The sequence below is a fragment of the Aythya ferina genome, assembly GCF_964211825.1.
Source record: "Aythya ferina genome assembly, chromosome: 1".
Lineage (NCBI taxonomy): Eukaryota > Metazoa > Chordata > Aves > Anseriformes > Anatidae > Aythya > Aythya ferina.
In genome coordinates this window covers 196,838,067-196,854,098 of record NC_140296.1, presented here as the reverse complement: position 1 = coordinate 196,854,098, position 16,032 = coordinate 196,838,067, and the positions used below count along the sequence as shown (strand labels likewise).

Sequence of the window (16,032 nt, the reverse complement as noted above, 5' to 3'; positions counted from 1 at the left end):
TTGAGACTAGGAGAGTGATGCTGGGTTTCTGCAAGTCTGACTGTCAGTTGCTGGGCTGAAAAGTGACACTGAATAGAAAAACCTACCCTGTGAATATAGAGGAGGATGCAGGAGGCATTGCTGTCCTCATTTACAAGATGTTATTCTTTTGTTATATTCTAGAAATTATAGATACCTAGTATATACTGGATATACTAGAGGGAATGACCTCAAGTTGCACCAGGGGAGGTTTAGGTTGGAAATTAGGAGGCATTTCTTCTCAGAAAGAGTGGTCAGGCATTGATATGGGTTGCCTGGGGAGGCGGTGGAGCCACCATCTCTGGGGGTGTTCAGGGAAAGGTTGAACATGGTGCTTAGGGACATGGTTTAGTGGGTGACTTTGGTGGTAGCGTGGTGGTTGAACGAGATGATCTTTGAGGTCTTTTTCAACATTAATTATTCTATGATTCTCTGATCATAGAATATACTTACTTTGATACAAAAGGTATAGAATTTCCATTGGAATTAATATATTTGGGAAAAAAAAAGAACCAACTTAAACAGGTGGATTCATGTTTTATCTTTTTTATGCAACCAAATAATTGTGTTTTGGGTGTGCTGTGTCTCTCACACTGCAGTCTATAACAAAGATAATGTTTATGATTAAAATATACTCTTCTTGTTATAGTGAGTATGTGGCAAAATCTTATTATTATGTAGCGCTAAGCATCTTCCCTATAGCTTATGGGGAGGAGGAGTAAGCAGGCAAACCATAGGTTGATGTTCTTCGGCCTTACATCTGCTGTTCTTCATGTTTATATAATAGTGCTTACTATTCCTATTTCTAGTAATTTTGTGGTAACTTGACTTCCAAGCCTTTTAGGAAAATGCATACACAAATGTTTTTGTTGCGTACTTTCTTCTTTCATATTTGGAATCTGGGACTACCTTTTCTAACGGTGTGATTTGAATGCCATACTTTGGAAAACGAGCATTTGAACTGACAGTGAGTGCCTGACTGATATTAGCTGCTTTAGTACCAAAAGGTTTCGGACTTTTCACTGAGGAATATGTGCCTTTCACCAAGTGTCATTGAGAGAGAGATGTAGGGTTGCTCCATTTCAAGGTATTACAGGAAAGCTTGAGTCCAGCCCACAGGGAGAGAAGGCATCCCTTTGAGCTTCCTATTGAAATTATAATGATCTGTTGCCACAGGGACCAAGAGTTTCCTTTCTTTCTTTCTTTCTTTCTTTCTTTCTTTCTGGTTAAAAAACTAGGTGTCAGGTTTATATTCCTTTATTCAAATTTGCACAAGTCTATCCTTCTCCCAGATGAGTACATTTTCAAGGCTGCAAAGAAAAATACATGATAATGAAATATATGACTGCCCCAAAGCTACCTCCTACTTGTGAAACAGAGTTATGAAATAATAATGGCAAGAGTGATAACTGTAGTTGTCAATGTCCTAAAAAGATGAGGAAATTCTTAATGCAGAGAATCCTACCTTGAAGGCAGATTTGCACAAAAGAGCAGTGCTTGAAGTCTCCCCATGGAGGCTAAGTTTATGTCACATCACAGATCAAAATTCAGCCCTCAAGGCAGTGATTCATCAGTTTAATGGAAAATTGCTTCCTTGAGGATATTTCATACTAATATCAAATGCATGACTGCTAACAATTACAGTGAATGCAGCGTAATTGTTTATTGGTAAATAACAGCAACTCACAAATCTGAATTTGTTATGGAGTGTTTATAGCATTGGAAGTAGTGATTTCTGTTGAGCTCTGTGTTGCCGAATTCTAGATAACAATGCTGTGAGAGCATTTTGACATGTCACCTTTAAATGTGCTGGTCACATTGATTTATTTATTTTTTTTAAGTGGTCCAAAACAAACAAAAAAGCCTTAATCTGATATTTTTATATGGGCGACTGAAGGCAAAAACAGAACTTGAAGCTGCAAGTTATATCAATAAACCTGTAATAGAGCACTTACAGTATTTTAGTAAGTATTAAGAATCAAGATAACTAAATCACAAAAGCTTTAAGTCATGTTTACAAATTTGAGAGGTGTAAAAAAAGGAAAAAATAAAATGCGCTGATAGCTGTGTCCCCTGTGGCTTCTGCTGGTCTACTGCTTACTTATAATGTCAAATGAAACAAATGGCTAAATTAGCTCTTCATCATTTTTATGTCTGAGACAAGGAGCTATTATTATTACAAAATTGTCTTTAATAATGAGTTTGTATATTGGAGAATGGAGACACACTAAATTCCCCATTCTGGAAATATACAGTTATTATTAATTGATCAGGAGATTAATATATAACCTTACTTTCCTCAGAAGTCCTGAAACACTACATTACTTGGAGATATAACACCATATTGGCTTACTTGGAGGTACCTTCAGAGTAGTTTATCATCCTGAATATATCCACATACAGGAAATAATACATGCATTGCACTGTTGTGGGGTCTTCAGAGAGTTCCCTGTGGTTTGAGTTATCTGCAGTGCAGTTCTTCAGCTGTTTTGCCTTGCTCCTGACTCTGCAAAAGACAGTTTTTCTGAGGTAGTCAAAACCATCTGCAGAAGGCCAGATCACATTGCCTGTCATTTCCACACACAAAGATAATGTCCCCATTATCTTTGGAGAATGGATGAAAAAGTAGTAGATTGAAGAATGTAACTATAGCTAGTATAAAGCATTTCATTTTTAGATATGTATAAGATGATGATCATTCTATTCTATGAAGTGTAAGGTTTTCTTATTGTATCCAGTGTTAATCTGTTCTGCAGTTCTCTACATTAAGCCCCTAGTTTCCTTTACTTGCCATAAATACGGCTAAGCAGCTACAGACAAGAGTTTGAAGCCTCTTGTTTTATGCAAGGTCATTTACACTGCAGTTCTGCACCTTTATCACGTCTTTCGAAACTTGGGCTGAATAGGAAATAATCTGGGGTTTTGGTTCAGAAGCACTTCTTGCCCACCTGGCTGCAAAGGGTCACCTCTGCTTCTGCTTCTTCAGTTGCCTTCTGCCTTCTAGACTTTGAGTGTTGGTGTGTGAAGAGGTGAATTACAGCTAATCCTGCAGCTCTCCTTTTCAGTATGTATTGCTGGTAATGTTATTTTAATCCAGCAAGGAATCACATTTGTCCAGATATTAAAACTTTTGAATTTGGCTTCAGCTGACCCTTTACAAAGGTATTTTCCTTTGCTGACAGTTTCTGTGAGTTCTTGCAATATCTGAAAGCTGACCTGTTTCTTCTTCCTTATTTTTTTTTTTCTTTTTCTCATTTCATCTTTTTTTCTGATGTGCTTCTCTTCTTGGACAGAATGCCCTTCTAAAATTCCTCCCAGTCTCTATGAATGTCATTCTTATTTGTTGCATTTTTAAGTTTTCACCATACTAACATTTTTTAAATCCATCTATACTTGCAGATATAACTGCATTATGACTTTATTGAGTCTGCAGGGGAAGTCTGTGGTCCATACATGTATGTAACTCAGAGGTCAGTCTGTGGCTTTGTGTTACCTAACACTTTTTATCTACATAGATACAGCTGGCATTTAATTAGTGAAAAGCTGCATTATATTTATGTAGGCATGAATTAGTGAGTGATGTTTGTATAGCGTTTAGAGCCCCATTAGTCTTAACTCAGAGAATCAGAGAAAAAATTAGATTAGGAGGATTTCTGGAGGTCATGCAGTCCAACCTCCTTCTCAAAGAGGGCTTTACTTTTGTTAATGTTGTTATTTACACAGAAGACTGACAAATTAAGAAGAAGGAGCAACAACCAATTGATATGCTGTGAGATGTACAAAATCTGGACTCCAACCAGTATAATGAAGATAAGAATGTGCTGTGAAACCGGATCAGTCAATGGCTTAGCAAAGCATGGCAAAGACAACTGCATCGGATGAAAAAATCAGATTAATTAAATGTTCACAGTCAGTGGGTATTATGACTAATTCCTGATGAAGAATTAAGATGATTTAACAGTTCTTATTCTCGAGGGATATTACCTTTAATCAGATGTGGGGGTGCTGAAAGATAGTGCAATTTATTCCAATAAAAGTAGAATAGTGCCTAGTTTGGATGTTATATAAAAAATCTAAATTATTCAGAATGCATTATGGTCTTGGAACTGTAGATGATCAGGTATTTTGCAGGACTTTTGGCTACAATCAATATGCGTTGTTTATTTTCATTTATTATTTTTTCCGCTTTTATTACTGTTGGTACTCTAATGGGATGTGAGTACAATGATTTGAATGAGGCTATGAATTTTTTTAAAAAATCACTGTGTCTTTTCTGTACTGCTTGTAACATTTGAATCAGTTAAGATGTGCTTTTATATTAACATGACAATACATATATATTTATATTCCTCATACATATATAGTTATATTCCTCGTGGTGTCTAATGACATCATCTTGTCCAGTCAAGCTGCAGCCAAGGTCAGACCAGTCTAGGGCTGAAGCAAATAGTTACACCCAATACACCATACCTTAATGATGGCAGGAAAATCACTCCTAGTGACCACGATGGTCCTAAATCCCTGAGTTTTCTTAGAGCATCACCCCATATAGAAGAGAACCAGGTGAATTTGAGAGTTTCAGATGGGTTTACACATAATGACCCCTGAACTCATGACCAGGATATGCTACCCAGGAGGGGTATGGAGGTGTTGCCTGAGCCTGCAGGGATAGAATTAGCAAGGTCAAAGTTCAGTTGGGATGATCCATGGGATCAGATGGGATTGATCCAAGGGTGCTGATGTCATTATGAGGCAGCTCTCCATCATCCTTGAAACACTGGCTGAGATTCCTGATGACTGGAGGAAAAATAAAAGAAAATAAAAAAGGTCACACATCTTTAGGAAGATAAACGTCTTATGTGCCTAAATGTTTAAAATATGTATTTAATTTTGCCTGCCCTTGTAGTTAAAGAGAATATTGGAGATGGGATAAATTAATTTTTACATATTGATGTTACAAGAGCTGTCTTTGAGGTGAAAATCAGCTGTAATCTGTAACAATGAGAAAATAACATAACTTTCAATTGCATTTTGATTATTAAATAAGAAATCAAGATTTCAACATAAAAAATTGTCAGTTTTAGGAAAGAAAAGCTGACTGCATAGGTCTCTTTAAAATAAATCCTGTTAATTGCTGATATACTTGGGTGACTTCAGATTTTCAGTCCCTCATCCTGCTGCCTGCTCTAGTCTCCCTAGCCTCAACTTGTTAGGGCACTTACAAAATAGAATCTCTCTGCCTTTTTAAATCACAAGCACATGTATGGTGACATGCTTGGGATTATCATGTTGAAAACAGGCTGACTCTTTCATTTTCCTGCTTGCAAAATTTTAGAGAAGTTTTATTTAATGCTTTGTGCAAGAATAAGTCCTATGGATATGATTCTAAGTAAAATAGTGTATCAGTCCTTCAGTCCTTTTAAAGTTTATCTTGACAACAGGGGTGATAAAATGCAGGTATAACCATTAGAAATTGCTGTTATAATTTTCATTAACTGTTCATATCCTTTATAACTGTTTGTTGTTTTTTGTTTGTTTGTTTTTTCATTCTAGGATTTTTTTTTAGCTTATTGCCAAATGATTTCTTATGTCTTAAAAATACTACATGTAATCAGAAACAAAGAAAATAGTTTTATTACAGAATCACAGAATCACAGAATTTTCTAGGTTGGAAGAGACCTCAAGGTCATCGAGTCCAACCTCCAACCTAACGCTAACAGCCCTCCACTAAACCATATCCCTAAGCTGTACATCTAAGCGTCTTTTGAAGACTTCCAGGGATGGTGACTCCACCACTTCCCTGGGCAGCCTGTTCCAATGCCTCACAACCCTTTCTGTAAAGAAGTTCTTCCTAACATCTAACCTAAAACTCCCCTGGCTCAACTTAAGCCCATTCCCCCTCGTCCTGTCACCAGGCACGTGGGAGAACAGGCCAACCCCCACCTCTCTACAGCCTCCTTTAAGGTATCTGTAAAGAGCAATAAGGTCACCCCTGAGCCTCCTCTTCTCCAGGCTGAACAAGCCCAGCTCCCTCAGCCGCTCCTCGTAGGACTTGTTCTCCAGGCCCCTCACCAGCTTCGTCGCCCTTCTCTGCACCCGCTCAAGCACCTCGATGTCCTTCTTGTAGCGAGGGGCCCAAAACTGAACACAGTACTCGAGGTGCGGCCTCACCAGAGCTGAGTACAGGGGGACGATCACCTCCCTAGCCCTGCTGGTCACGCTGTTCCTAATACAAGCCAGGATGCCGTTGGCCTTCTTGGCCACCTGAGCACACTGCTGGCTCATATTCAGCCGACTGTCCACCATCACTCCCAGGTCCTTCTCTGCCTGGCAGCTTTCCAACCATTCCTCTCCCAGCCTGTAGCTCTGCTTGGGGTTATTGCGCCCCAGGTGCAGGACCCGGCACTTGGCCTTGTTAAACTTCATGCAGTTGACCTCAGCCCATCGGTCCAGCCTATCCAGATCCTCCTGCAGAGCTTTCCTACCCTCAAGCAGATCGACACACGCACCTAACTTGGTGTCATCTGCGAACTTACTGAGGGTGCACTCGATGCCCTCGTCCAGATCATCGATGAAGATATTAAAGAGGACCGGCCCCAGCACCGAGCCCTGGGGGACGCCACTAGTGACTGGCCTCCAACTGGACTTGGCTCCATTCACCATTATCATTAAGAAACATTATCATTAAGAAACTAGAATTCCCTGAGTCACAGTTATTTAAGGCACACTCATACATGTAGATTGAATATTAGCTCTTTCAGGCAGTTGAATTTGAAAAACTTTGTTTTTAAACTCTCTCCAAATGAACAAATTAGAAAAAAAAAACAACAACCAATGATCATTTTCATCTGATCCTTTATAATGGGATTCACAGTTCTGCTACTGCAGGGCCAGAATTTCCCAGCCCTTATGAATTACATTAAATGAATTACATCAAGGATTCATTTATTCAAGAAACCATATATTTCATGATGCAATCAGTTTGGTGAGTAGGTTGAGATACAAAGAAAAGGGAAACACTACTATGATTAGTATATATAATATTTTTCTCATCAGGAACTGCAAACCATGAATGTCTGATAAGTGAATGCATAAAGCAGGTTTTTAACTGCCCATAAAAAAGAACAGTTTTTTTTGTTTGTTTTATTTTTTAGAAGAAGAGTATACAGGGACAAGTCTGTGAGAAGATATATAGAAATGATTATCAACAAAGGATAATATGCATTCAGAGAAATAACTAAAGAGGCAAATAAATGTTTTTTAATTAGTTTGACTCTGAGTTTGGTACATGCTAAATTATTCAGGTGGCAGAATGCTGAAAATAAAATGACTGCTATAAAATAAATACATTTTTTTTAAAGAGGTAAGCACTCAGTCCAGAGTTCCATTCATTTTCTTACTTGTATCCAATAACCACATTTAAAGCACTCTGTACATTCTAAATAAATTATCCTTGATCATGACATACTAGCATTTCCAAACGAAAATATTTTTCTACATCTTATGTCACCCAGGCCCTGTATATTATGTTTAACACCTCTGTTGTCTAACAGAAAGAGTAAGAATCTTTAAGTTAAGAAGCCAAACGTTTTCTTTCTATAACTCTTGGTAGAGTTCTGTCATTAGGAGCCTGGAGTAGAAAGAAGGATGACAGTTTATTTAAAATCTTAATGTAGCCGCATAAAGACTGCAGTCACCCACTGACATACAAACAAAAATGAAGGAAACTGTTTGCAGTTATGTCACAACCACCTAAATTCCATTTGTCAGTTTACCCACATCTGGAAAATCACATATATTGAAAGGAAATGGATGAAAAAAACGTTTTCAGAAAGCAATGCAGTTACTAAATTCCCTAAAATGCTATTGGGAATTTTGTAGCTGTTGGAAATGTATTCTACCTGCCTTTTCCAAATGAATTTCAGTGTCATATCCGTAGAAAGGCAGTTTCCATCCTTTCCTTTTTGTAGGCATATTGCTGGTGATTCAAGCAACTTCATATTTTACTCTCCACTTTACTCTCAGCATCAGCCCCAGCTGCAACTTTTTAATGGGCCTTTTTAAAGCAACATTACAGGGAGAGCATATATACTTGTGTTGGATTATGTTATTGGGGAAATGCAAAAACAGTTTTAAGTGAGGGGAGCAATAGCTGAATGAAGAGACAATATGAGAGTATTTCTAAAGCATAGATCTGTGATTGGACAAAAAGGACAGGCAGCAAGACTCTACTGTTTAAAATTTTGTGTAGAAATTTAAACAGATATTCAGAAATCAAGAAGGATCAAAATCCTAGAGATGAAGATAAAAACTTGGAAATCTATAAGGAAAGAGAAAAGGGAATGACAAAAGAAGAATTCTGTCTTCTCTGGACCCATAACAATTCTAATTCCATCTCTACATTCATTCTCTAAAATGTCATTGATATGTACAGACTGAGGTTTATGCAAAACATATTCCCTAGATGCTAGGTCAGTCCAAAATACTAGCAAAGAATTCCTTTCTATTTGACATAACAATGAAAAGCAGATGCCTTTGTTTCTTGCTGGATGTCTGTTCAGCAATTATCAAAAGGAAATCTACTTCCTGTTCTGTTGTTCTGCTGCTAAAACTGCTTTGATGCTTTCAGCAACTTGTACATTTCTGAAAACAGTCTGCCTTCAGAAAACAACTGAAGGTTTTATTTAGCTTTTTGTTTGTTTGTTTGTTTCACTGGTTGCATTAATGAATGAAAGCTATTTTCTGATCTTCAGTTTTAAGCAGCTAAAAGAAGCAGAAAAAAAAAGTGTTTTATATTTATAGAGAAAATAATTCTAATTTCTACAGTAAGACAGTGTTTTTCCACTAAATGAAAATGTACTAGTATAGATATGAATTCCACTTATTTTCATGTATGATGGTATTGCTATGATGGTTGCATGGGTTCTGGAGCAATCTGGTCTGGTGGGAGGTGTTCCTGCCCATGGCAGGAGTGTTGGAACTGGATGGGTTTTAAGGTCCCTTCCGGCCCAAACCATTCTGTGATTCTATGATGATAAAAAAGTAACTGAATGCTGTGAAAAAGAGTTGGGATACATTTAGGTGCAGTGAAATGGGCAGCTAAGCTATGTCTAAATTCCTAGAACTGGTTTTGTTTCATTTTCATTTAATGCGACATCTTTCTGTGATACTTCTTGGCATAAAGCTTCCAGTTGCCATATGAACATAAAGTAGTTTATGTTCACAAAGCCCTTGAGAGAGCAGTTGCATTATTTCAAGTATGTATTTGGTTTATAAAATCACAGGTGGAATCACAGAATGGAAGATAACCTCCATTTTATGTTAGATCATGCCATAAGTGATTTAGCCAAGATCACAAGGAATGTCTCCAGAAAAATCCATTTCATGTGGGTCTTATCTGTAATGTCATTTTCCCTTTATTCTGAGAGAGAGCTGCAGACACACAAGAAAAAGAAAAAAAAGAAGAAAAAAAAAAAAAAACTTGATTAAAAAAAAAAATCAAGTATTTAAATTGCACAAATGTGACCTTAAAGGCTTTTAACTTCTTTACAAGGAACAGAGAAATGTTTCTGGAAATTCTTTTCAGAGAAATGAGTGAGCTATTTTGCTGACTGACAGTGGTAGGTAACAACGTAATTCAATCAGGGAAGACCAGGTTTGAACAGATAGAAAATTAATCTTCAGTCACCATTTCATGTGGGACTTTCCTGTGCCAATATTGATTGCATTTCAGTTTCTGACTTGAAAGAGAAGTTGTTTGGAGTTGGATTTTAATTGCGTTCACAAACCAGATTACTTTCCTCCAAAACAGGTGTTTTGCTACTTTCCTGAAAACCAAGTTTCAATGGTTATTAAAATTGTAATAACCAGTGCAGCAACCTAGTCAGACTTTTGATAGAAATACCAGATGTAAACAATTACTAACATTGGGGTTTTCCTTTTTCATCTTTTCTAATCCTTCTTTTTCTAATATAAAAGTAGCTTACTTATAACTCATATATTTGACAGCTGGAAACTAAATAGTTCTTACTTTATATAGAAGGCTCCACTACAAATATTGAATATGTAATGCCTTGCACAGCATTAGTGTTGCTAGCCAAGAGGTGTTCACTGAGTGCAACTACCTTAATTGTTTCTGATACTTGCCTGTTGTCTGTAGGTCTTTTTCAGACACCTTTAGATTTAATAGCAAAATTAATGCCATGTGAAGAGAACTACAGAGCTTTTAGAGGATTTTTCTGGGTTTGGGGGGCAGACATATACATGAGTTCACAGTTGTACATCACAAACTACTTCCAGGAGGTCAACAACAAGGACCTAAAAGCTTCTGGGTTATTACAGGTAGTTTTGGTAGATTCCCTGTCCTGCACCACGGTCGCAGAGGTTGTTATAAAATGTAGTTCAGGTGGAGCAGGTGAATCACTTAAATCAAAACAATAATAATAATTGAAGAGGTTTTAGATGCATGTTCTTGTTTTGGTGTTGTGGAATATTGGTAGGAAGAATAGAATCTCAGTCTTTATACTGGGCATTGCTGTGGGGGCACTTGGTATGTGTGCTGTTGTAAATATGGGAAATAGACTTTGTATTTGAAAATTCAAGGTGTTTGGGTGGAGTACTTAAGTTCTTTCAACTTCACCAAAGTTAATCAGACATTGGTAGTAGACTTGAAGCACATAAGTTACAGGAAAGACTGAATGCTAGTATCTGTTACTCAGAATGAAAGTCCAAGCACTGATGAAAGATTAATGTTCAGATGCTTCAGAAATTTCAATAAAAATGTAAATGTACTGGAGTATCAAAACCTCTGTCCAAGATGTTACATTATGGACCTTACAGTTTACCCCCTTTTTCTTTCCCTCCCTCTAAGCATTCATTGCGGAAAATCAGTTGGAAAAAAATCTTATGACACCAACTGATTATGGTATTTAATTGTAACAATATGGCTTGATGCCCCCCCCCCCCCCCCCTTTTTTTCCTTTTTCCTGAAGTGTTCCGTGAAAGTGACAGGAAATTGCAGTTGTTGGTACTAATTTCAAAAATAGTGTGTTAGGTTTTTTTAATCAATTGGTTTGCAGGCAGGAGAGAAATTTTCTTACACAAATGATTGATTGTTGAGACTGCATTTGCAGAATTAGACAAACTCATTACCTTGAGCAGCATGGAGCCAAGAGATAACGTGTGAAAAGAACTCCCGAATTTGCTTAATGTTGCACAGCATTCCAGGTCTGGGAAATAAATCAATCAATAAATAGTGTCTAATATTTTAGGAATAATAATAATAAAGTAAAAATTGACCCAAATTACAATGCCTAAAGTCATCATAATGCTGTGTCACTTCAAATTATAGAACACACCAACTATTACTGATCCTGTCTCCAGTTTACAAACTTCAAAGTTGTAATGGTGTCACCTTCTTGTAAAATTAAGCAAGTGGCATACTGGATCAAGACATTCCAGGTTGCATGGTCATGGTACAAGCATTTCCTGTGTTTTTTTTTTTTTTTTTTTTTTTTTTTTCTCCACTTCCCAAAGGTAAAACACTACTTTATTAGAACCATCTACATACGGATGTGTTCTATTCAGACATCCTCTGGCAGCCTCCAAACCTCCAAACACCAAGTAGATGTGTCTACTAGAATTATTAATGAAAATAGCCCGCAGGAAAGTAAACAGCATCATCTTGCCTTAGGTTTTCCAAGGAGAATAATGTTGTTAAGTAATTAGTGCATTGTATCAATTTAGATTATTAAATGTCATAATATACATGAATTAAAAAGATTATCCTGTACTTTAAGTGTTTAGACTTGTGCCTTCCCTTCTGTCTCATCCATCAGAACTGGGTTAAGTGATAAGTAACAAGCTTAACTTCCTAGCATAAGATATGGTAGCTATGCTGCGTAAAGAAAAAAAGTAGTCAGAATTAGTGCCTGCTTTCTTTTCTTCTGGAAGTTTAATAGACTTGCATTGTGATATGTAGCTCACCTAATTCTAGACAGCTATGTTACAGGCACTTACGTCTAGGGTAATTGCCCTAGAGCTACCTTTATTGTTGATGGAAAGAAGGAGGCACTGCGAAGACACGAGTCATGTCATGGGAAAATAGGTATCTAATTAAGATGTGATGAATTGTACTCTAAAAGTGCCCATTTCTCTTCATTGACTACGAAGGCAGCCTGGGGTGATTAACTCACATGTAGACTGCTATGTTGTTGAAATCAGTGCATGTCACTGTTTGAATGAGTTCTGCCTTTAGTGTTTCCAAAGGAAACCACCTCTGAAACCCATCTAATACATCTGCTTACCTCAGGCAGCATTTGAACCTGTACTTACAATAACATTTTTCTATGGTCCTGTGATGAAGAAGATGAGGAAACTGAAGTTTAATTAAGATATTTTGTGGGTAAATTGAAACTCATCTGTCTATATTGATAGGGGATAATAGACACAGTGAAAGTACATAAAGAATAACCTCAGCCCATGTATGTGTGCCTGGCTCACCAGATAGATGTTTCTTTGTCAGCACTATTTTTCAAGTATATTAAATTTTAAAAAAATTATGACTTTGTAGTATTAAAAAGATCTGTATTACTGCCTGCAATTGCTGGCCTAAGTAATAATTTGGTATCATAGCTGACTCATTATTGATTTAAGTGGAAGTCTGCTCATGCCATGGAGACTCCTGTTCAAACTGCAGCTGAGGCAGGTAAAGATACTACCCTCTTCTCTTTGATTTTCACTATCTCGTTGGTTTCCATACTTCATACAAGGTCCGTAGCTGAGTTTAAAAAAATAAAAAGTTTGTTTCACAAAATTTCTAAAACCTAGTCCAAGTGACTGAGTGGATTGGAAGGAATCAAGAAGCAGTGGTGCAGACAGGTGAGGGAGGAAGGAAACCTGAGGCAGGCTGGTGGTGGTGAGCACCTGAGTGTTTGGGAGCCTTTCCACCCAGGCAGCTGTAGCCAGGATAGTACATGACATTTCCTCAGAACTTATTAATAACATAAACCAGTGAATAAAATGTGTGAAAATCGGAACTTATGAAAAGGCTTCATTTCCTGTCTCTCTCACGTGTGCCTCACTGTTTCTCAAAAATATATTTATGAAATGTATATTATTGGTTTCATTTTAGATTTGTGATTTAACTATATAATCTAAAGAAATAAAAATGAGATACTCACTATTTAAGATTCAGTACAAATTATTACAAGTAATAAAGGATAATGTAGTTGCCTTTTGTTATGGGTGTAAAAATTCCATGAGCTTATGAAATTAGGTTTATAAGGTGTTAGGCTCTCATTTTCCTTTTGCAGATTTTCATTTCACCGAGTTCCATTGGATGACTTGTAATTCATAATGAATTATACACAAGCATTTCTGGACCTGAAGCAAATAAATATGTTTATACAGAAATGCAAAATTTTAGCTATAAGAGGAAGTCTATGAGTCTGTCGTGTAAAAAGAGGAATTGTTTTTAGCATACATTGTAATACTTTGTACTTCATATGTCTTTCTTTAAAAAGCCTGAAAAGAATGACACTGAATCTGGCAGCCAGAGAATCAGACCAGTATTTGAAGAAGATCCTGTTTTCCGAAGGCAAACGTCTTACCAACATGCAGCAGTCCACATACCAACAGATATTTATGAAGGCTGTAAGTAGCACATGAACAAAGTGATTTTACTATAATATTAAGCTTATTATTTGTGTCCCATTCTTCATAGAAAATAACTTCCACACCAATTTTTCATCTCTATTTTTAGTACAGATGTTGAGACTGTCTTTTTTCCTTCCTTTAATGATGCTTCAGATATGTGCTCTATTAGGCATATGATTCATCTTACGAGTTAGGTGGAGCCATAATTAAAGAGAACTATTAGAGAAGGATCTGAATTTCCAAAATTGAACTGGAGGTGAAAGAAAATTCTTGCATATTTTAATTTTCATATCCATTCTTTCTCTGTGCTGTGTTCTTACTTAACATAAATGATTCTTGACAGTTCTTTGCATGGCTTTGACCTCAGGCAGAGATGAGTACTGAAATCATTTTTAAGTGTCCCAAAAGCATATACAGTTCAAGCAAATAACATGCTGTGCAAGATGGTAGTACTTACACTGAACGCAGTGCATTTCCAGAATTGTAGTAATAGTTTAGCATAAAATTTGAATAAAGTCTTTCTAAATAGTGTTAAAATATATTTACACACATATATTGCGAAGGAGTCTGTAATTGTAACAGTATTTCATAATTTGGTATTCATGTTGTCTTTCAGGATGAAAGTAATTTCTTTTTTTTTCTGTGTTCATTGTGTAGAAAAAAATCTTTATCCATTAAGAAGACATTTCAGCATTCAAAATGGCTGCATAATTTTAAAAAGGGAGGAAAATGGAATAGGATCCACATTTTTTTAAGTTCATTGTTTAGGGTGCTAATTTCAACTATGCAGCCTTCCTCCTCTTTCAAAATCTCATCAAGAAGAAAGAGACCCTGATGTGACCTGAGCTCTTTAAAATTCATGGCCACCGTTCCTTGTGGCTTACATAAATGACACGGGGATGAAAATGGAAATGTCAGTGTGATGGGGGAAAGAATCATAGTAGCTGGTATTCTTATATGGTGTGCTTGAATGACAGACCCAGAGGATTATTCTGGGATTCTGGCTTTAATAAATGGTAAGGTGCACCTTAATTGCAGGATTACAGGGAAGAGACAGGTCATTTCCTTTGCTTATTTATTTTTTTTTTCAGAGTATTGATACTTTGCTGTTAAACAAAAACTTCTCTGTAATAAGGATTTTTTAACACCATGTGAACTTTAATATGATTGTCATCATAACACTATGTAAAATATGTTGTTCTGTCAAATTTAACACTGTAGGTAGTATTCCTAAGAACACTTATGTCCCCTAAAAGCAGTGCTAGGTAGTGTTACTATACGGACCCCTTAACCTAAAAATTAAGACAGACTATGGCTTCCATAGGAGAGGTGCAACATTAGTATCTAATGATAATAAAACATGGAAATGTGAATCTCTTAAGACAGGCATGTGCAATATACATGGATCACAAGAAATTCATGATTCTTTGGGTCTAGCTATCATGTTAACTACCATGTGGTAGTTAAATGACTAATACGCTAAATGACTAGGGAGTTTGATTCAAAGAATGGGAAGCCTAAGAAAGTATCATCAGTAATTCTGTGTCAGCAAAAGCCTCGGATACGGTAGTAACTGGCTAACTTCCTCTCACACAGCTACAGATGGTGTTTTCAGTAATAACAAATTGACAATGGATTTCATATCAATAAACCCAAAATTGTCACCAGGTTTATTTTATAGTGGCAAAGTTCATGTGTCATCTGAAACACAGGGAGCAATTGGAATGTAGTTATCCAACAATAGATTTCTAAAACTAGAGCTTAATTTTCTCAAGCAATATTATCTGCAATAAATGTTTATGACCCTAAAAAGTGATAACCTGTCCTGAACACTTTTGTCATTTTCCTTCCTGTTCACATTAGGTAAACTGTGAGTTTTTGATAGAGATTTCAGTGACTACTACAGTAGTAACAGTTGTACATTTGGAAAATAGTTTGTAATTTCTCTTGTGAAATTCTGAATGTGTATCCATCCTCCGCTTTGCCCTTTAAAGCTGGGAAACTGTTTTAGCCAGTAATTCTCAAATGGTGTGCCACCTACTGAAACCTGACGAACTAATATGTGCTATAAAATAATGTTCTTTGGTTAGCTACATATACAGTGATTTGCTTGTTTTGAAATACAGTGATGTCCCTTTTTATTTCACCATAGAAATATAAATCATAAAACTACATCCATTCACTACATCAATGTTATTACTTTGTCACTTATTTGACTGCAGAAAGAAATATCATGAAACCTAATTTTGTTTTTTCTTCTCTGCTTTTGGTGCCAAAGCCTCGGTGGAAAGAAGGAAAAGTCTAGGGAATTTGTTTATTTGCCTGTATTTGAGGATTATAGTCCCACTGCAAGAGAGG

The 16,032-nt window shown here is 36.6% G+C and overlaps 1 protein-coding gene across 7 annotated transcripts in view; it reads left to right on the top strand.

Annotated features, from left to right (window-relative positions):
* CACNA2D1 (calcium voltage-gated channel auxiliary subunit alpha2delta 1) overlaps positions 1 to 16,032 on the top strand; it is a 425,824-nt gene that overhangs the window by 240,270 nt on the left and 169,522 nt on the right. For all 7 annotated transcript variants that reach the window (XM_084535082.1, XM_084535080.1, XM_084535079.1 and 4 more), the window contains exon 6: positions 13,542 to 13,671. In XM_084535082.1, coding sequence (XP_084391208.1) covers positions 13,542 to 13,671 — 130 coding nt within the window. The remainder of the gene's footprint in view (positions 1 to 13,541; positions 13,672 to 16,032) is intronic.